Genomic DNA, 21,741 nt, shown 5'->3' with positions numbered 1-21,741 from the left:
CATTTCATCAGAGAGATGACAAATATAAATGGCAATGTGCACATGTTGACCGTAAGTATTTGTTAAAATATGAATTTTCGCTGTGTTATCTTTCAGCATGATACAGTACTGTATATTTTTCAAGCTAATACATGGACATACGTGATGTTGGTAAAAATCATGTGCTGAATACTGCATGAATAAAGTGATGAAAGTACTAAGCTGCAGTGCTCATGAGTGTTCCTTTAACTCAATGGATACAAAAAAGTGTGAGTTCAATGTCTACTTTAAATACACAATTATTCCAGTTATGTTTATTGAATGTGTCTCCTTTGTTTTCAGTCTGATAGGACCCTTTAATTACAGAGGTTTGTGGCCAGTTTTGTTCCACCCACGGACGTACACTTGATGCTTTTGTAACTGAAATCTCGCGAGAGTTGGATGATATTTTGGCAGCTCCTGCACACGCCGCCGCCGCTGCTGAGCTTCATGATGGTTCAGCGGACCGTGCAGCTGCAGTGAAGCCTCCTGCTCTGACAGGATGGGTCTGATCTCCCTGGTCGGACTTGGACCCTATCGGATCCGAGTCCGGGCGATTCGTGCGTGGAGCCGAGACTTGTCCACAGTTTTGGCTACTTCTCGCTCCCGTGGGGCACTCACGTGGGTACGGTGACTTTGTTTTTATTCAAGGAAAGTTATGATTAATCCTCTCAAAGGTGGCTGCAAAGTTTTCTTGAGTGTTGGTTCACAGTTTGATGCAGAAGAGGGAACTTCGTTGCTGTGTTAGGGGGTCTGTCTGGGGAAGTTTTCCTATCCAGGCAGCAGCAAATCCGCTAAAACATCTAAACAAACAAACAAAGCGCAGCACTGTTTGTGTATCATTCCCCAGTTGTTTGTGCTCTCACAGGACGCTGTGTCCGTTTGATAAAGTAGTTTAGGAGTCCGCTTCCTCGGTTTCATAATGTTCTTTTCGGAGGGGTTGTGTCACAGTGTGCTGCCAATCATTTATTCATTTATTATTTAAAATATATTTAGCGGTTATAATGAGTGCCTGGTATTGTGGTGGACCTAATGAAGTGGGGGTTGACTTCCAGGAGAAATTTAAGTTCGATCTTTATCAGATTAGGAGCTTCAGCACAACTGTACATCGTGTTCCAAGCCTGTTAGCTCCAGTGAGATGTGTTAGAGATGCACTGTATTGCCTTGTTGGTTGCACAGAGAGGAAGCATCTGGTTTAAAGTGAAGAGAAAATACATAAACATGCAGAGCTACATTTAGATGCAGGCACATATCACCCGACCTGGGTTGATCACAGGTTATATTAGTGTGCATGTGTATGCAGAAATGTATGGTCAAAAGACTTTATTTAACCTTAATAATAATCAAATCTAATCTTTTATGCACAGATGACTGTAAGTAAACACCATGTGTGTTTTATAGCAGCTGCTTGGTGTCAAATTATAAGTGGGCTTTCTGTTGATTGTTTATATATGATATAAAATCAGGTTGAATGTGACACAGTCAGCTTTTCCCAGATTATCATGGGATTTCAGTAATTCTCGTAGAAGGCACATACTGATTGCAGATTTCTAATTTTAACATAAAACAGCTGGGGCTTGTTTCCACTTCTTTTCTACAGATCATTCGTCGGACTGCTGTCACTGCTGTCACTGCTGTCACTAACGTACTTCATCCTACAGTGTCGTTATTTCAGAAGACATCGCTTGTCCAGAGGAGACATGTGGAGGAATTATATCAGCACACATTCCTTCTCAGTCGATTCTTGCTCAAGTAACCACCCAGAGGTAGTTTACACTGTTTAATGAAGCTACACGTTCCCAGGAGCCTTGATCTTATATATCACAGAACCTTCACCTCATCTGTTTGTTGTTTTTTAGGTTTTGAGAAGTTTTTCCCAAAGAGTCAAGAAAACAAGGACACCAACAAATCTGTTGAAGGTGAGAAAAGTTTGTCATAATAACTTGCAAAATCCTGTGCTCTCTCAGCTCTGCGGCAGTGTGTAAATGGTTTGTTGTTGTTGCCGTTTAGATGAAAAAAACCAAAGAACAGGAGACACATGGAAAAGAAGGTGATGATGGAGACGAAGGACGGAGAAGAAGGAGAAAGGAAGAATCATACTGGTGGACACGCTTTCAAGTGGGGATCATGAAAGCAGGATATATTTATTCACTGTTTTCCTATAATCAGTGTCTCTTCCATCATTTCATCCTCTAACAGGATGTTTTTCCTCTGGATAAAAGAACGATTTGGAAACATCTCAGTCGGTGCAGCAGGCATGGCCTCAGCTTTTTCCTTACTTTCACTTCAAAGAAAAGGGGATCCAGATCTCCTGGAAGGATTTTGTGCATCATTACTTGAGAAGAGGCTTGTGAGTGGCTGTGAGATTGTTTGTGTTTGTCTTGTCTTCATGTTAGCTACTTTAATTGCTGTGCTTCTTTACACAGGTGGGTCATGTTGAGGTTGTCAACAAACAGTATGTCAAAGTATTTCCTGCCCACGGAGTCACCTCAGAAGTGGTTAGTAAGATGAAAATGCTTTTCTGTGTAGCGTGCTATGTCAGTCAGTCCTAACATGACTCACTGGTAAACCAGGTACTGATAATACAGGATATGATCTTAAGTAAATAATTTAGTTTCAATCCAAACCCCAGATTGTATTTTTGTTTTATTAATATTTGCAGATATTAATAGTGCTGGGTGACTGTAGTTGTAGAGCCAGTTAAAGAATAGAATTAAGCACAGTATATGTGCAGTATGCTGCATGTTATACAGTGTGTTTCGTCCTTGTGTTTCAGAGCTATCTGTGGTTCAACATTGGCAGTGTGGACTCATTCGAACATAACCTGGAGATGGCTCAGCAGGAGATGGGTCTGGATGCCACAGATCAACTCTGTGTACTGTACACCAGTGAAAGTGATGGGTGAGAAAAGAACTCCAGACAGTACAGCAGCATTAATTATATCAGATGTTCTCATATACTTCCTGGTTCTTTGTGTAACCCACAGAGCGCTCTTTCTCAGTGTCCTTCCAGTCTTACTTCTGGTTGGATTTTTGATTTTTTCCGCACGTCATGGACCAATGGTGGGAGGACGTGGCAGCTTCAGCTTGAGTGAATCCAAAGCCAAGATAATTACAAAAAAAACAGATGTGCTCTTCAAAGACGTGGCAGGCTGTGAGGAGGCCAAACTTGAGATCTTGGAGTTTGTGAACTTCCTGAAGAATCCACATCAGTACCATGACCTTGGAGCCAAGATCCCAAAGGTGCATGTTTTACACTGGATTACTCAGATACTTTATGTCTGTTAAGTGATGATGTACAACAGTAGCATCTTTGTTTTCAGGGTGCAGTGTTATGGGGTCCTCCTGGGACCGGGAAGACTTTGCTAGCTAAAGCCACAGCAGGAGAGGCCAGCGTCCCTTTCATCACAGTCAACGGCTCAGAGTTCCAGGAAATGTTTGTTGGCGTGGGCCCAGCAAGGGTCAGTACTGAGCTGAATACTGTGACTCTCAAGGAGTCTAGATGGGTCACATGCTGTCTATGCTCCCATACGGCCACATCATCTGTAAACACAGCAGTTCTTTGGATTGTTGTACAGTGAAGATGCTAATATAGAAGATAATATAATTTTGGCACTGTTACAAAATGTTCTAACTAGTCTCGTAATCAGTTCATATTTCTGTTAGATTATTCATGTGATTTCTATTTGCACTGTCCTCCGTGAGATGAGGGACATGTTTTCCACAGCTCGACGATATGCCCCGTGCATTCTCTTCATTGATGAGATTGATGCAGTCGGCAAAAAGAGAGGTAGTGGAACTGTTGGTGACCAGAACGAGCAGGAAAACACGCTCAACCAGCTGCTGGTGGAAATGGATGGTAAACAGTTGTATTAACTGTTCATTTTCAACCCGTTCCTTTGTAACATTTCACAAGCTGTGTGGGCTGCATGTTTTCTTTTTTTTTTGTCACAACAGGATTCAACAGTAGCACAAACGTAGTCGTTTTAGCTGGCACCAATCGAGCTGACGTCCTGGACCCAGCTTTAATGAGGCCCGGGCGTTTTGATCGACATATTTACATAGGTAAAGTAGAAGCACTCATCTGAGGGACTGCTTTCTCTCTAGTTTTATAATTTTTTATGATTATAATAATAATAATTCATTTATTATAATTATTTTAACATGGTTTTGCCTGGCAGCAGTGCCCAGTACTTTGGTGTCAGCTGATAATATAAATTTTAAATCACCTTATCACCTTATAATGTAACCTGATGTGTCCTTTTTTCTATTATGCACTTTACCTCGGTGTTTTATAACTCATGCAGGATTTGTCATCACTTCCCTTGTCATCATTGGCTCTATTGTGCATGTTTGTGTGACAGATGTATGCAAAGCTTGACCCTCATATCTTGTATGGTTTCCATAAACATAGCATCAAGTCTATTATATCAGAGTCTTTTTTGGCCACCTGTTCCCTTCTCATGTCATTAAAAGCATGCAATGTACAGGGTGTGCTTTTATCTTTGGTTAAAACGGTTGATCTTTTTTTCTGGCTGATAGGATCTAATTAGCTTGACAACAGCACTGCAGAACGACAGGGGCTGTTTTCTTTGACAAAGAAAACAGGGTCACAATGTGAGGGCTGGTCTTCTATAAAAGATGGATTAGATAACTGCAGGTCAACATGTGGGATGAACACACTGATGTCCTTTGTGTTGTTCTTTTATGTGTCTCTTGTCCCTGTTGTCTGATATAAATGGTTCACAGTCAGATGAGGTTGCTTAAAAACAGTCACATTGACAATGCATTTGATCAGTAATTAGTTATGCAATGCGTTACATCATAGTGTCACCATTTAAAACTGCATGCATAGAGGCTATGCTTCTCATTAGGTTGCAAGTTGCCTGTTAACTATTTTCAGTGGATTACTGATAATGAGCTTGTATTACAACAGAAGAAGAAGAATCCCTGTCCCTGTCGTTCAGAGCCTGAGGCAGAATTTTTATATAAATGTAAACACTGTGACTGCATAATTCCTGTCTGGAAAGCATATGATATAAAATCCATGCTTGTTTGCTTTTTTTTTCTTAGGCCCACCAGATATAGAAGGCCGGGCATCCATCTTTAAAGTGCATCTACACCCTCTGAAGCTGGACTCTAGGTTAGATGTAGAGGCATTGGCCAGAAAGCTGGCTGCACTCACCCCAGGTTTCACTGGTAATAACACTGACTCATCTGTGAATCAAAAAAGAATCATGTAGTTTGTCTGCATCACAGTCTAACATCGTTATCGTCTCTTCTTGTGTTTGTCTCAGGGGCTGATATTGCTAATGTGTGTAATGAGGCTGCACTAATAGCGGCGCGTCATTTCCACCAGTGTATCAATAGTAAGCACTTTGAGCAGGCAGTGGAGAGGGTGATTGGAGGTACGCTTCACAGCTGCATATGTAAATTTCACAATAATGGGACATCAGTAGTGCAGTGTTACAGCTGGGGTCCTTTATGTAGTAATTAATGATAAATTCTGTCCTACATTAATCATCACACTAAGGATACGCTTCTCTTAACTGTGTCAGCGTACACACAGTTCAGTTCAGTATAAACATTTCACTTCTCCTCTCAGGTCTAGAGAAACAAACTCAGCTACTGCAGCTCCCAGAGAAGACTACTGTGGCATATCATGAGGCTGGGCATGCTATTGTTGGCTGGTTCCTCGAGCATGCAGACCCTCTGCTTAAGGTATTCATTTCCTTACAACATTCCACAGTATTTACTGTGTCTTGTTCTTTCTCTACTTTATACAATCAGATAAGAATTACTTGTTTTCAATGTATTATACATTTTTAATCATTATAATGTACTCTACCAGGTGTCCATTGTTCCCAGAGGGAAAGGTTTGGGCTATGCACTGTATCAACCTAAAGAACAGTACCTGTTCACCAGGGAGCAGCTATTTGACAGGATGTGCATGATGTTGGGGGGTCGAGTAGCTGAGCAGGTTTTCTTTCGTCAAATCACCACTGGGGCACAAGATGACCTCAGGAAGGTCACACAGTCTGCCTACGCACAGGTGAAAAATCTGCACCTCTTTTGATTTTACCCATAAAAAATGAGACCCATACTCTTTGGTTGAAATTGAAATGAGTTGCAACATTTCAGTTTGACCAATAAAGATGTGTTAAAGATTTTTCCTACTATGAATGTTGCATTACAGCAGTCTTCCTCTTCATGTTTTAGGTTGTACAGTTTGGAATGCATGACGCAGTGGGTCAGCTGTCTTTTGACCTACCTCAGCAGGGCAGCATGGCAACCGAGAAGCCCTTCAGTGAATCTACAGCACAGCTTATAGACCAAGAGGTCCGCTTGCTCATAGATGCTGCCTTCCAGCGGACACTTCAGCTCATCACCAACAAGAAGGAAATGGTGGAGAAGGTGTGCAGTTATTATTTTCAGCAGCTTATAGCAAACACTGCTTCCCTGTAGCTTGTTTACTAAATGCACAAAAGGCTAGTCCTTTACTATTTTAATCATGTATTACAGGTGGCAAAACGTCTTCTAGAAAAAGAAATTCTAGACAGGGCAGACATGGTGGAGCTGCTGGGACCTCGACCCTTTCATGAAAAGTCCTCATATGAAGAGCTTGTTGAAGGGTCAGGGGAATACGATGATGGCACTTCACTACCTGAAGGGCAAAAAAAACTGGGACAATAAAAAAAACCCATGTGTCTAAAGCACCATCTGGTCCAGAGTACCGCCTGCAGCCTCACGACCAAGGACAGGTGATGTGGACAGGGTCTAATATGCAGTATGCATATTTTTATTTCATTTTTTAACCCTAAAGTGCATTTGCTGGCTTAAAGTTTGCTGCAGGTGCCTTCTAAACCCTTTCTCCCACACTATAGTGCAATACCTCTGACAATCATACTACAAGCATCAGTATGGACGGGTATGTTACTGAGCTTAAAGTCACTCATACAGTAAATTTGTGCAGGAAGGTTGTTTGTAGTCTCATTGTGTTGGTGACTAAATGTATAATATGTGAGGGAAAATGTTTTGTGTTACACTGACCCTATTTATTGCTAAAAATCTGAGGTTGATGCTGTGTTGCACAGAAAACAACAACTTGATACATATCAAATAGGCTTCTAGAAAAAAGAAATGCCTTTTGCAAACTCCCACTCACTACGTTACTGTCTCCGTATTTTTGTGAGCAGATCATTGGTTACAGCAGCCCTATATCGGGCTGAAGTCCTCTTGGTGAGGATAACAGATTTCAATAATGACTCAAAATAATGTCAGCATCAAAGCATTTGCCGTGCCTTAAAACCCTTGTTACACTTTTATTAACATGACAACATATTGATGTATTTCAGGATAATCCAGGTTCTGTTAATCCACTGTGGGCTCAAGTCATGTAGCATTCTCATTTCACAGCCAGACACAGTTGTTAGTATTGTAGTATGTACAGTAGGCATTATCTTAGTAAGGGTTTCTAGTAGTGGTTGAAGACCTCAGGCAGTGTCACACAACAGCATTGTTGTGATCCAGATGATTAAAACCTAATCCATGATTGTTTAGTTTCACTGTTCGTCTTTGATATTGTGATTTTTGTACTGCTTGTGTTGTTTTCCCCTGATGATGGATTCCTTTTACATGTCAGTGAGGATTATTGATTTTTATTGAGATGTTATGACAAATGAAATGTGAAATGTGTGGATGCCACCAATGTTAAACTATTTTTATTCTGTCCTGTCACAGTGGTTATAGTGCTATTGATGTGACTTCTCCACAGGAACCACATAAATCACTCAATGCTCACACGTTTTCTTTATTATTTGTTCTCCGTCTGAACCATCCCAGTGTCACGTTTGATCAATCGTTTCACAGCATCAAAATTATTGGCACTCCTGGTACAGACAAGCGTTAACACCCGACAAATAAATCCAGTTATCAGCTATTCCCAGTATATGAAAATTGCATCAGAAGTTAACTTAATTATTCCAAAGATGATTTCAAAATGCTTGGCACGCAATCCAGCCGTGTCATTTTTTTTTAAATATATTTTCATTTTTAACGGCTTTTGATGTCTTTTGGCTACTTTTCATCACTTTAACTATTTTAGCAGCAGTGACCATGGCAGCCATCATTTTTATAAGGACAAGGAGAAAAATGTGTTTGTCAACACAAACGTTGAAAAAATATATTTAAGTATGGAAAAGTGTATTGCGTATAGCTGCTACTTGGTCTATTTATGTTTTGAGTCATCTACACCAAATGCCAATAATTCTGGAGGGCATTGAAGTACAATTAAGTGAAAGAAGTGCAATATTATTAATTAGGCATTTAAAATAACAGCACACATTCTTCATAAAGGTGAAGAAAGTGTGTTGGAGAGATTTGAGCCTCAATGAAACCACATTAACTGGGTCACATTCAAAAACAACAGAATTCCCTGCCACTGTTATAAGCAACAAAACTAATGTTTCAATGAGCTTCAGTGTGGTAATTTTATTTTGAACTTTGATATATCTTTCATCTTATTTCCTGCAAAAAGTAGTAATTCTCACTGTTTGTCCAACAACACATGACACAATTTGTGGTGCCACTCTCACTGTGCAGGTCAATCCCACCCTGAGAGGCTGTAAAGATGCAGGTGCTGTTTCTCTGCTGACCTCATACCCTGTCTGTAATCCAAAAACAAATCTTAAATCTGGCAGTTCAGAGTGCATTACAAACCCTTACAAACACAATCCTTGCATGTGTTTGTGTGTATATGTGTGTGTGTGTGTGAGAGAGAGGACAGGGAGAGAGGAGGAGAGTGTGAATATTGCACATCTCAACATCTTTAAAATACAGAGCACAGTGTCCAGAGTTCAGCCTGAACTTGCCAGCACCATGGATGGAGGCCTCTTGGTCCGCTCAGTGATACAACTCCGGCTCTGTGTCTGGCTCTGGGTTTTCCCTCTCTGCGGTCCGGCTGTTTCATGTCAGACATCAGGGATGCTTTGACCTTTCCAGCTTCACTAAGGGCTCTGTGGTGTCTGAGTCACTGTGGTGCTTTCTCTCTCGTGGAGGCTCGGCTTTACTGCAGCGTGTCCATGAAGGGGAACGCATGTACCCGCCTCTGGGTAGCATAGGCTGGTGGGAACCTGGGAACCAAACATACAGTGGTTTACTAAACAAAAGTCTGCAGCCTGGCACAGATGCAGCTGTCACATTACACATATTTGCAGCTATCACAAGATGTACTTGCTGTCTGCATTTCTCCCTGCTAGTCTAAAGCTTCCAGTCCCAGGCCTGCACAGCAAACACCAGCAAAGAGTCCAAATTATTATTATGGAATGTAAACACTGCCAAAAAGACCAGATGGAGGATTTTTTCTGCCAATGCCTAAAATTACTTGATCATCTTACCAACTGTTGCTTGACTGTTTTGTATGTGTAGCCATGCAAATATTGTCCTTGTGGCCGTTTCAGACCACTGGATGGTGATGTTGAGACAAGCACAGAGATAACAGAGCTGCACAATGACTCTGGCTTTAACTGCACCTACCAGCCTAATGTGAGGTCTCCTATAAGTCAATGTCATACTCAGAACATGGTATATATATCTTCCAAAAACCCCACCTATATCCTTGCATACATTAGAGACTGAGAGATGAGAGAGAGAAAGGGGGACAAAGAGACGATGTATTGATCTTAGATGATTGATGGCGTCTCCTCTGGATTTTAACGAGGGAGACGACAGCCTCTTCATCAGCAGGAGTCTGCTGCAGATAGCGCCATGAGCACCTGCCAACGGCTGCTTGTTGTGTTTTTGTAGTTAAATGTCTGCAATGTGTACAAGCTATATATGGAACAGTTTGTGGATCTGTATCTGTTTTGCATTTTTTCTCCGCTTTGTTCAGATTTCTTTTGACACACTGGCATGTAATTAAAAAACTGATGAAAAAGAATTCAGGGAAAAAAACCTGAGACATCCTGTGAAGTCTCAGAAACCTCCACACAGCATAAAAAGAACCTCATATTCCCTCTTCTCCTTCATGTCTCTTGTTCTCTTACACTGGAGCCTTAGCTCGTTCCTACTGTGCTGCTGGCTAACAGCCATGAGATTCAGTCAGCATGATATTGTCTCTGAGTCTCCAAAGGCACAAGAAGAGCAATGAGGAACACCACATGTATGTTTATTATGTTCACATGTTTAATTAAAGTGGGATGAGAACTAATTGAAGATGATAAATCTGAAGCAGAAATAAAGGCAGTGAGGTTACCTGATCTTTTACAGAGTCTGTAAAATGCAGTCTTGTGCCCTAAAAGGACCAGTGAGTAGCAGAAAAGCTGTTTCCTGTCTGCCTCTCTAATGCTGTTCTAAACACTTGATGCAACAGTGTTTGTTTGTATCGCTTCTGAATTTCCTGTTAAATATAAAAGATTATGGCATCCAATTCTTAATCAGAAATATATTTTAAGCTGAAAAAAAGAAACAAACCAATAAAAAAGAAACATGATACAGACATGTATAAGTAATGTGTCAGAGGATGTGTTTGGATTATGGTAAGTGTTTAAATGGCTTTTGAAGGACTCAGGCCTTGTTTCCAGCTAAGCGGAGGTTGAATTATTAAGGAACCTGCATTTAGCATGAACTCACTCACCCATCTTCTGCTCCTCTCCTCTCCTTTAACCTCTTTCTCCACTCCTACATGCAATCAGCAGTTTCCCATATAGAGCCAAATGCTTAGCACGGCTTTCTGCTACCTGGCCCACATTTGCAATGCAAACTTTGACAGAAAATAATTAAATGTTAGTCTCACCCTGACCTCCTTTTCCCCTCTGGTCATAATTCAATTTGTAATGTGTAAGGTTTTTTAAGCAGGACTGTAAGCGACTTATTCTAAACGATTCCTTTAAAACTACAGACAAATTGTCTTGGCCTAATATTTATTATTTCTGATCTCTGACTGCCAGACCAGGCTGGGTTAACAAAGGTGGTTGCAGCTCCTAACCTCACATAATTAACATTAAGGTTCAATGAACTATAAAACTATTCTTTTAGCTACTAATCAAACACTATGATGTTTGAGTGACAGATCAGGAAATGAATCATCAGTAGGAATCAATAATTTCTTTCTCTTACCGGTATAGCCCAATGAATTATTGATCAGCCTCCTAATTCAACTCAACACAACTATTCTCCAATCACAAACACGCAAATGTATTGGCGCGAAGACGCCGCATCGACGAAGCTTTTAAAGGAACAGGAAGTGGCCCGAAACTGTCAGGAATCACTTGGATGTGACACAAAGACGTCAGGTGGACGGCAGCAGAGTCAACAAAGGTCAGACATGGATCTATAGCTAATTCTCTATAAAGGCCCGTTTTTGTTGACCATTTCTGGCTGCTGGTTTACTTCGTGTTGGTCCATGTAGCGTCCATGTGATGTGTGGTTTGTGTGTTAGCAGTAAGTAACACGGTCGCGGTTGCTAGCTTTGTGGCGCACCATTTATGTGTTGTTGCTCTGTGCTCTTCGCTCGAGCTGTATAAAAATAGTGTGTTATATTGGTAAAAATGCTTTTTGATGGGCTTTCTGTTCTGATACGGTGGTGGCTAATTTTATAGTTTGCTAGTGCTACATGGTTAGCATGCCCTTAAATAACTTGTTGTCAAATGTGTAGCTGCTCCCATTATCGGGGCGCATTGGACAGCATGTTATGTCTGTCACTGAATAGTCATGTTTATACCGCCTTGTTAAACATGTACTCTTATTTTTTCATCATCATCAATAACAATTGAACGTTTTAGACGCATCAATCTTTTTTTGTTGTTTTGTTAATCTGCACAGCAGTTTGGTGCAATGCCATCATGTGAGAGGATCACATCATAATTACACAACACATGTAGAACCCATGCTTCTTTTCATCTGACTTTATTATAAGCTAAATATTTGCACTTCTGCTTGCATCATGATGGCTGCTTTCACTGAAACTTTGCTGATTTGTTTGCCTCTCCCTCTCTGATAACCAGGGTCAGACATAAGAGACAGAAATTCTAAAAAGGGATAAAGGCAAGCAAAGGGACAGAGGATGGGGAAAGATTGTACTCGGAGAGAGTAGAGAGTGTTTTTGGAAGAAAAGCTCATAATGACATTTTATGGTAAAAGGTTAACGATTTCAGACAAATTCTCAAAGGAATGAGCTATTTTTATTCACGAATCTAGATAAAAATACCAGAGTGAATGACACTACACATTGTACTCACCTCTCAGATTAAACCAGTTATGGATATGCTACTCTTTGTATTCTTTTTGTCATTGGTGGAAGGGCTGTGCAGCTATGGTTTACATGCTGATACAGCTGCAAGGACAGGTGCAAGGGTACAGCTATAGGGACCGGGTGTAAAGATGTCACCCACGCACACCTAATTGTTTGAGCTCAGGCCAAAATTTTATTCTAAAAGTGCTTCAGATTGCATTTATTTGGATTTTGGGCTTCTAGTAATGGGAAGATGCTCAGAGAATAATACTGGTTCACTGCACTGATTGTTGTGCACCTCTATTGTGCCTGTGCAGGTTAATTAGCCTGCTTGATGTGAGATTTTAACATTGCAAACTGCACACTTGCCTTTGCATTTACAATTATTGAAACTGAATAGAAATGAGACCTTTTTTCTGTGTTTCCTGCAGTCACTCATTTTCTCATCTGTCCATAGTGTTGTCTCTGTAGTGGCTGTACTCCCTTTATTTTCCTCTCCCTCCCGTTTCTTTCTGTGTATGTGCACATGTGTTGTTTCCGTACCCCCCTCTTGCTCAATGCGGACACACAGACGTGACCACACATTGTGCAGTTGATCAATTACGTTCAGCTTGAACAGTAGCAGAAGGGGAAAAAAGTGTCTCTAGCTCCAGGGTAGGAGTCGGTTTCGATCATTCACTTCAAATAGCTGGTTCTCAGTGCCGTGCTGTTTCGTGACCAACACATCACTATAAGCCTCATCTTAATAGGATGTGATTGGATACATTTTGTAACGAACAACAAGTACATTGATTTTATTTTAAAGATGCACTAGGGGAACTTTTTAAACCTTAAAATTCTATATTTTTCCTCTTGAAAGCTGCTGTCAACAGTTTTATAATTACAATTTATGAAGAAATGGTGACAATGCAAGTCCAGGGGTTTATCACCTGAATCTGCAGCTTTTTTCTAAAGCTTCACCTCATTGTTCAACTGTCTGGCTTGTTTTGTTCACTCTCACCACACTCAGTGTCTGTAGCAAGGAGCTGTGAAAATGGTCTACAGTCTGCTGTGCACACCCGCTCGGCACCAAGCAGCAGACAGAAACAGAGCAGCCATGAATGCAGCAAGGTCTCTAAGAAATGCACTGCAAAACTTAAAAATGTTCAGTGTTCTTGAGCAAATTCTAGATCAGAGAAAATGCAGAATGGGATTCCAGTTGACTTAATATTTTGGACAAATGCACATTTGCACTAAATACTGTAGAACATTTTTAGTCTAAATAGGTGTTGCACATTACAGCACAGATGGTCCACATTATAACTCAAGCTTAACAAGCTGTGCCCAGAATACGGGACATCAGCAATAAACAGAAGAGAAGGAAAGTAGATCATAAAAAGTCTGCTTCATCCAACTGTTTCAGTGAAACAGCAGAGTCAGACAGTCCAGACTTAACATTCATGTGGACACATCTTGACCTCACCCTCATCCATAAGTCTGAGATTAGTATCTGAGGCTAGTGTTTCTTCTCCACTGACAGGGTGAGACCTATGGGTCATAAATAAAACATGGGAACAACTCTGGGCAGAATTTTGCAAAATGGGATGGAAAAGTACCTTTTTGAATTTACCTGCTGCTGTGACTCACAATAAACTGTCACCTCTATGTGAACACAACCTCTGACTAACCTAACCCTGTCTCTACTCTCAAAGGAACAGTCCCGCCCCAGATGAAATATTCATGTTTTTTCCTTTGCCCTGCAGTGCTACTGTATGCATCCATCTATTGCTTTGGTGTGAGCTGCAGAGTTTTGGATATTTCTGCTGTACAGTTCTGCCTTATCTCAAATTTAATGGAAGTAACTGGCACTCTAGTTGTGGTGCTCACTGTGCTCAAAAATTACAATTGTAAAATCCTGGTGCTCTTTCCATCATGACCTGGATGTAGGGATTGTTATACCTTGATTTTTTTTTCATAATTATTCATCATAATATATTTGTGTAATTTTAGTAGGCCCTTACCTGCTGGGGACTCATTGTGGTTCTCCTCATCAGAGTCTGCAAACACCTCAGCCAGTTCCTGGTCAGACATGTCCGTCAGCTCAGTCAGATCCAGAAGGTCAAAGTGCACCTCTAAAGAAGACACGCTGCTTAGTGGTTCTGTGAGACAGAGAGAAAACGAGTCGAGGATTAAAGTTATCCACACATTTCTGCTGACAGTGCAGAAATAGATCGGCTCTTTAAAAGAAGTGGATTAAGGATCAATTACACATTTTGAACATCCCGAGGATACTGCTCTTCAGTCTCTATTGTACTCATAATCGGATCAATAGCTGGCTCTTGCAGTAGCATTGTAAAATCAATTTCATCTTTACTCTTTTATTCACTTTTATCTGTACCTCTCTTGTAAAGTGCTCTCCACTTCAGAGGTATTTCACAGACTGTACATTTTTCTGAGCTCACTGCTGTCATTGTCAGGGTTGACACAGGCAGTGTCTCAAGAATTGAAATAAGAGCTCAGTGGAGATTAAAAATAGCCATTCTTTAATGCACTATGATCTCCATTTTTCTCCGGGGTGTGCTGCACCTGTTCATTTCCTCACAAACATGCTACATACAACAGGGCCACATTCACATGTGTTATGCATCTACGTGTCTGACTCAGAAATGCAGTTTCTATTAATGTGAGTAAAATGTATTCAAGGACAAGTGACACATGCATAAAGGTCCAGAAACAGCATTACCAAGGTGAGAAAAAGTATGTGTATCAGAGCTGGTATATCTGCTACTAAACTAAGATGCCAAAGGATAGGACAGGAAAGGAAGGGTAATTTAAATATTTTCACCACATCTGTGTTTTGAGTGTTGTATTTTCATGGGAAACATTAAGGTGCCTGATAGACTGTCATCTAATAACTCTTGAGCCACTTGAAAGACAGCTTCTTATTGCATGCTGCCATGGGTTATAAGCATAGGAGTGTGTGGTTTTCTCAGATTGAGCAGTAAGGGTGTGTGCAGAGTAAGTGTGTGTGAGAGCGAGTGAATGGAGTGGAGGGAGAAAACTTGTCTCCTATGCAAGCACATCGGGTATAAATGCACCTGTAAACTAAAGTTTGCAAATCAACACAGCATTCAGTGGTGCAAGTGGCACAAGTGGTGATAGGTTCCAGTGCTAATTCTTCTCTTGAAATCACTACTCCAATTAGATGAGCTGTTCTTCTTTTAAATACATCTGTGAAAGGAACTGAGTCATAAGGTCTGACTCTCTATAAAGAACTGTTATTGCCACTGTTACTGTAGAGCAGCTTGCCATGTAAAGTCAAGTCTGAATGAAACACTTCACTGGCTGTTTGAGGGTGTGAGGAAGAAAATGATGGGTTGCACAACAGGTTGAAGGGTGTTATTATCCTGTGCAGTTTGCATGCTGTTTTCCAGGCTGTTTACGTTTCAGGCTGATGAAGCAGGGCATACTCTCCTGCTGCTGCTCTTTGTCTGCTCCCTCATTTAATTCCCTGCAGCATCATCCTGATAGAGCACATATTGATTTATAGACAGCTATTTGTCATCCTGAGACCGTGGCCTGTGCCATGATATAAGGATAGTCAATGCCAGACATGTCACAACAAGGTATGTGACATGAAACACAATAAAGTGAGAGGATTCAAACATGAAATGGAATGTATATAGGACTTCTTGGGGTTAAGCCAGACAATTTCCATTATGACACCATTAAGCATGATGTGATGTATGATGTGATGCCCTTTTGGATGGAAAGTAGAAACTAGTAGCATTAAACATGGAGGAAATTGTGGGTGTGGAGATGAAGAGAAAATGGGGAGAGGCAGAATAATGGGAGAAAAGGGAGAGCAGTAGCAAGGCTAGAAGCTCAACATAAGACAATAAAAGGAGATCTGTAGAGAAGAAATATGAAGGCATTATGAAAAACAAAATGCTGCCTTCATGTTCTTCTATCATTTTCAATTGGTTACAGTTGCACTGGGTTATTCTGCTTCTGCTGTGCTTGTTTTTTAAACCACCTCTCCCCCTCTATCTCTGTTTTTTCCCTCTTCCACACCCTTTCCCCTTGAATAATTGATCAGTGCGTTTTCAATCCCAGGCAGACACACTGAAACAACTGCCTCCATCTCAAAAGCCAATCAGGGGAGGTCTGAAACGCCAGCAGGGTGGACTAACAACAGAGAATTCACATGGAGACAAGAAAGTGAGGATTTTGAGCCTAAAGAGTATGTAAAATATGACTACCACATACAGTCAGGCGGCCCATGAATGCTTTGTTTATTCTGCTGCATGAAATAAAAATTTGTGTGCGACAGATGTCTTCAGTGTTTTCTTCAAATCAGGATACCATGGCAGATTCACAGGCTGTCAATTTGATGTTCAATTAAAAGGTTTTCCTTTTCTGTTTTTTTTCTCTGTGTGTAGACAGGTACAGATAATGCAAGTGAAGGATGGATAACGGGGAGGAGTTCACGTTTAGGAGCCTCACATGTTGTGTCTGTGTACCTCATCCGTTTCCTTTCTTGACTACCAGAGGTCATAAGAGCAGGTAGTAATGATACTTCATTGATGGATGACGGAGGTAAGCCTAAATTATTGAACTAAATATTTAAAACATGGTGGTGTTTTTCCCCAGCAACAAATCATGCAGTCCATACACCATTACATATTTCTGTCTTTGTTTTTTCATGTCAAAGTTGCTGGTGTCACTTTTGGAAAACAAAACTCCCAATTTGTAATTTGACAATGGCATACACAGGAATAACAGCTGCTTCAAGTCTGGAAAGGAGGTGTGGATGGTGGCTTTAAGTTGACTTTTGGCCTGAGGTTAAGTTTTCTACAGATGTGGTTTGAATTTATCCAGACATTTGTCATGCATGCTATTATTCTGGGATTTGTTTCCTGCAGACAGAATGACAACTTTTTCTGTAGTATTAAGCTGCATGTCTTTTTAAGGTAGGCTGTTTGCTCTGGGCCTAAAAATAAATGTTGCAGACTCTGGAGTAACTGTGGTCCCCATTTTAGGAGATAAAGCTGCAGCACTAAGACAGTGTTTCTGTCCCATTCTAGATGAAGCTGTGGTTCTCTGTGTAGGAAATCATTGTGTCAATTAATGAGTGAGAGGGTTGATATGATGATAATGAGGTTTAACAGCCTTTGCTGTAAATATTGAACTAACAATCATGATTCTTTCCGTCAGCCTTCACTTCATCTTTACCCGTCTTGCCACATACTATTAGTTGACCTGCCAGGTAGCACAGGAGTTGGTTGGTCACATTGAATCACAGTGTCACAGACTTTAGCCTCTGGGTGAGCTGTCTCTCTGAAAAAGTGTTTAGTTAGTGAAGCAGATAAAGGCGACCTTGTCCACCCGTGTAGCCCCTTTATCCGTCTCTGTGTGTTTGTGCCCTGGGAGTCTGGCACATACAGGGAATCGTCTGTATTGGAATGATGTACAATGAGTTCTTTCATTTGGTGCTGTGCTGCAGTGATCTTTGAGAATGTGGGGCCAAAATGCCTAAAACAGTCAGTGATAAAACTGAAGATTAATCTACACTGTACTAAAAGGAAATATGCTAGAGATAGTCCATAATGTGTACAAATAAGGCATTAGTCATATCAGAGTGTTTATGTCTAGATTAGACAAATCAATTCAGAATCGATTGTTACTGATCAAACTCTTTAGGATATTAGGATATCAGGATATCCCCTGCTCTCCTTCCTAATCTTCTCGGGCACTGAGGACTGTTGCTATTGATCAGGCATTTCCAACCCATAATTAACCTGTAGCACCTCTTTACGGCCAATGAATATTCATCACTATCTCACATAATATCCCCCCCTCCTTTCCCTGCAACTTACGTCTCTTCTCAGTGATGTGCAGCAGGCTAGCAGTGTGACCTGACAGGCTGCCCTCCTCCTCCCCTGACAGGTGTTGGAACAGCTCCTTGGACAGGTCTCCTGAGCTGGAAGGCTTCAGCAACTTCTGAATGTCTTTGTTGGGCTCTGTAATCACACAAAGACCCGCAAACAGAAAATTGATCACATAACGTTTACATTAGCGCATAGCTTTGAAAAATTTTAAGAGAACTCTGTGATCACTTATTTATATAGGTCATTCTTAGTGATAATCAGACTCAGCCCATATTTCCAGGAACATGTTTCCATTTTTAGCCAGTAAATTTGTCAATGTGTGAAGACGTTTTTTGATGATGATGATTTTTGGACAGTGTTGTTGTGTTGTAATTTTGCCTCTAAGAGCCTGGTCATACTCTTTGCTCAGACCATATGAAAAACATCCCAAACATCTTTTCAGAATAGTTCACCAAGGCTATTAACAAAGTATGAAAATAGAAAGCACTTAAAATAGCATCTCTTCCCATTTGGGAGTATGCAGAAGCTCTAAATTGTTTCAACTTGATCAAGGTTGCGTACTCATCTGTTTGACACAGCTGCAGCAGAGTAAATGTGAAGACAGTGAAATGTATTCAGTATTTCAGACTGATGTCCATTTCTCATTAGCTACACTTCCTTTTCTTTGCTTCAGCTTTTTCTAGAAATAATGGCTATATATTTATTTCATGACATCATGCAGAGCTGAAGCAAAAGGCCGACAGTGTGGGAGTACAGCAGCTTCCTGCGGGGCCTCACCAGATGGCTAGTACCATTTCTACTTGCAGTATGTTCCTTGACTGTTGCATTTCTTGTTTCATACTGAAAAATGTGGATTGCTGCCAAGGCAAAGGCGGACCATGATGGATTCTGATTGCACCCTGATAACCACAGTGTTTATTGCTGGCTATTGATTGATTCTCCTCAGCGATGAGCCGAACAAACTGAAAGACTATAGCTGTATAATGTAATATTTGTTCAATATTTAGACAAGCAGCTTTGGATTCCATTTCCATCATCGTCTTCTGCAGTTTCTGTTCCTCCCAAGAGTTGTGGGTTTAACAGGTTTTAATTACCTATCTCTCAGGATCTCCTGTGTAACTAAACCACAGTAGGCTCATGCTTTAATATCCCATATTTAGCATTTCAGTGGTTGTATTGGACAGCTTCATCTTTACATAAAGGAAAACAAGTTTACACGGATGGCTTGGTCCATCTTATGCCTGCTGCCTGTGAAGAAGCCAGAGTAAACAGAAAGAATACTTTATAAATTATCACAGCTATCATGCATGTGCCCTTTTCTGAACGTGGCTGACCCTGTCTGAGCTGTCAGCCATGACTGTCTGTGAATCAGCTCACCCCAGACGGGCAGGCAGATGGAGAGAAATGTGGAAGGAGAAGGAGAACGATGCACTGTGTGGCTGCCAAAAGTTGAATCATATTCAGTGTCTCGGTTTACTAATCAATTGCAGATCAGTTTGACTGTGTTGCACCGGCAGGACAAATTAACATGCTCCCTCAACACCCTGCTCACCAGATCAATATTCTCTGCCTTGTAGGCATTGGTTTTATTTTGTATTATACCCCTAAGTGACACAGATAACTGATTCACCAAGGCAGAAGTTGCTGTGCACAAAGGATGTTGAACAAAATAAAGCTGGGCTAAGAAAAAGTGCACTTTAGTTTATAGTCATTTGGGGCATGATCTCTCTCTTTACTGCTAATTTCTGAATACAGAAGAGCAGCTGATTTACCATGGGTTCTGCCAGACTCAGAGTCACACTTTGTATTCTGGTTCTGCAATACAACCAAGAAATGTTGAGACAAATTCAATCTTATCATAATGAATAAATGATATCCTAAACAAAGCCCTGGTAAGAAAAGGTGTCTGAACATGCATAGTGTAGAAGCTGCAGATGGTCTTACCCCAAGGCATCGCAGAGTAACAGTGCTTGAATGCACAGATACTGTATCGCAACCGGCTAATGTAAAACTGACAAATAGACTACCTTTATTCTACTTTCTGCATTATGAGATACATTCATCAAGGATAATGGAAGGATCTGTTGACCAAGTATTGTTTAGCTAAATACACTTTATATAAACTATAATCCCTTTGAATGATGATGCAGTGTACTGTACTGCACTGAACAATGCTCCAGTGCTACCACACTGCACCGGCTTCTCTGGATAGCCTTTACACAAAGGACATTTGCATCCACTATTGTCCTGCAATTTGTATCTCAGCACTCTAGGTTTTTGTGTAGTTGACCTGTAGTGTGCAAATTTTAAAAAAATCCTGTCTAACAGTTTAAACGTGTAGCTTGAAATTAGGAGTAAAAAGCTGTGCTTCCCAGGTGAAAACAATGATCATAGATTTTTGTTGTACTGCTATTTTTAAATCAAACATATCAGTGCTTAACTCTTGACTAATCAAGAGTTAGTTGCTCATATTGCAAACTGAGGTAATCATCCAACCATTTAGCAAAAACACCATGCATGTTTAAAAAAAAAAAAAAAAAAAAAGATTCCACTCTGCAGGCATGCTCAAAGCTGTGGGATTTTGAAAAGAAAGAAGAGAAAATGGCTCTTACCTGGGCTCCCTGCCCCTCCCTGTGCCTCCATGCAGCTCAGCCGAGTGTGTCCTGCTGTTCACCACACCAGCATAGAGAGTAGAAGAGACGAATAGGCAGGAAAGAAGGGAGAGGCAAGGGGAGTGTGCGATGTGTGAGTGCATGTGAGAGAGTCGGGGGGGGGGGGAGTGGGTGGACACAGATCTGCATTGATTCCTTCTTTTTTGTCCGCTGCTGTTCTAGATTTCCCAGACAGGTGATGTTGGTTTCTCTACTCGTATACTCCACCTGCCCGCTCTGCCATGAGAGCTGTCTGAGTACTACACTGCCTCACAGAGCGAGTCTACCACAGAGAGGGAGCTCTGGGAACAACGACATCACAGCAAATTTCTGAACCCCTTGCTTTATTAAATGCAGCATTGTGAGGCTTGGCTTGGTATGTGCACTGACTACACACACAGATCCAGAGCAAAAGAGGGAGAGAAAGGGAAAGGGAGGGCTGAGCTGGCAGTCTGCCCAGGTTGTGAGAGCGAGAGAGAGAATGGGGTGTCAGTGAGGGTTACAGACCAGTGGAGGGAGTGGAAACTGCTTGACTGAATGTATATCCAGCGTGTCTTTGCATGACTGGCACAACAATGTGTGGATAGATTTGTAGGCACCTAATATTGGGTCATTTCTTGTCAAATATACATGACTTATGCCTTATTCATGAGTGACAGCTGGACATGTAACTTTAGATATGTGGCAGCCACACACAGTGTGTGTGCTGCCTAACAGAAATAAGAATTACATTCCTCCAGAAAAGGAGGAAACGAGAGGTGATGATGCTATCAGAGCTCGCCCTCTAGTGGCAGAATCTAATACCAGCAACTATGGTATTTAATTCTCTTTTCTAGTTTCCACTGCTGTTACCCGAAGAACAGTGTTGTGTGCCATGGTCTGAGGTTGGTTACTTATACATGAATGACTATAGGAATGCCAATAATGTCCATCCAGTGCTGACTTGGAGTTTTCAATTAACCGAAACACAAATA

General features: G+C 41.0%; 2 protein-coding genes and 1 long non-coding RNA gene across 3 annotated transcripts; 2 read left to right on the top strand and 1 right to left on the bottom strand.

Annotated features, from left to right (window-relative positions):
- Positions 1-431: 431 nt before the first annotated feature.
- On the top strand, positions 432-1,941 carry LOC114433434 (uncharacterized). The gene is made up of 3 exons (XR_003670355.1): positions 432-643; positions 1,697-1,784; positions 1,878-1,941. It is a non-coding gene; the product is annotated as an uncharacterized LOC114433434 (long non-coding RNA).
- Positions 1,942-2,028: 87 nt separating this feature from the next.
- Positions 2,029-7,817, top strand: LOC114433628 (AFG3-like protein 1). The gene is made up of 14 exons (XM_028402272.1): positions 2,029-2,136; positions 2,241-2,368; positions 2,444-2,516; positions 2,795-2,919; positions 3,005-3,260; positions 3,341-3,478; positions 3,723-3,876; positions 3,975-4,082; positions 5,091-5,216; positions 5,315-5,425; positions 5,623-5,738; positions 5,869-6,069; positions 6,237-6,431; positions 6,540-7,817. Exons 1-14 carry the CDS (start codon positions 2,029-2,031, stop codon positions 6,708-6,710), a joined length of 2,010 nt encoding a protein of 669 aa, XP_028258073.1. The 3' UTR covers positions 6,711-7,817.
- Positions 7,818-8,088: 271 nt separating this feature from the next.
- Positions 8,089-20,815, bottom strand: dbndd1 (dysbindin domain containing 1). The gene is made up of 4 exons (XM_028401995.1): positions 20,729-20,815; positions 18,105-18,248; positions 14,247-14,384; positions 8,089-9,148 (listed from the first exon to the last, which is right to left on the bottom strand). Exons 1-4 carry the CDS (start codon positions 20,757-20,759, stop codon positions 8,994-8,996), a joined length of 468 nt encoding a protein of 155 aa, XP_028257796.1. The 5' UTR covers positions 20,760-20,815; the 3' UTR covers positions 8,089-8,993.
- Between the last annotated feature and the right edge of the window lie 926 nt (positions 20,816-21,741).

This window comes from Parambassis ranga, chromosome 3 (genome assembly GCF_900634625.1).
Source record: "Parambassis ranga chromosome 3, fParRan2.1, whole genome shotgun sequence".
In the NCBI taxonomy this organism is placed as follows: Eukaryota; Metazoa; Chordata; class Actinopteri; family Ambassidae; genus Parambassis; species Parambassis ranga.
The sequence above is the reverse complement of the archived record's forward strand: the minus strand, read 5'-3'. Positions and strand labels throughout refer to the sequence as shown.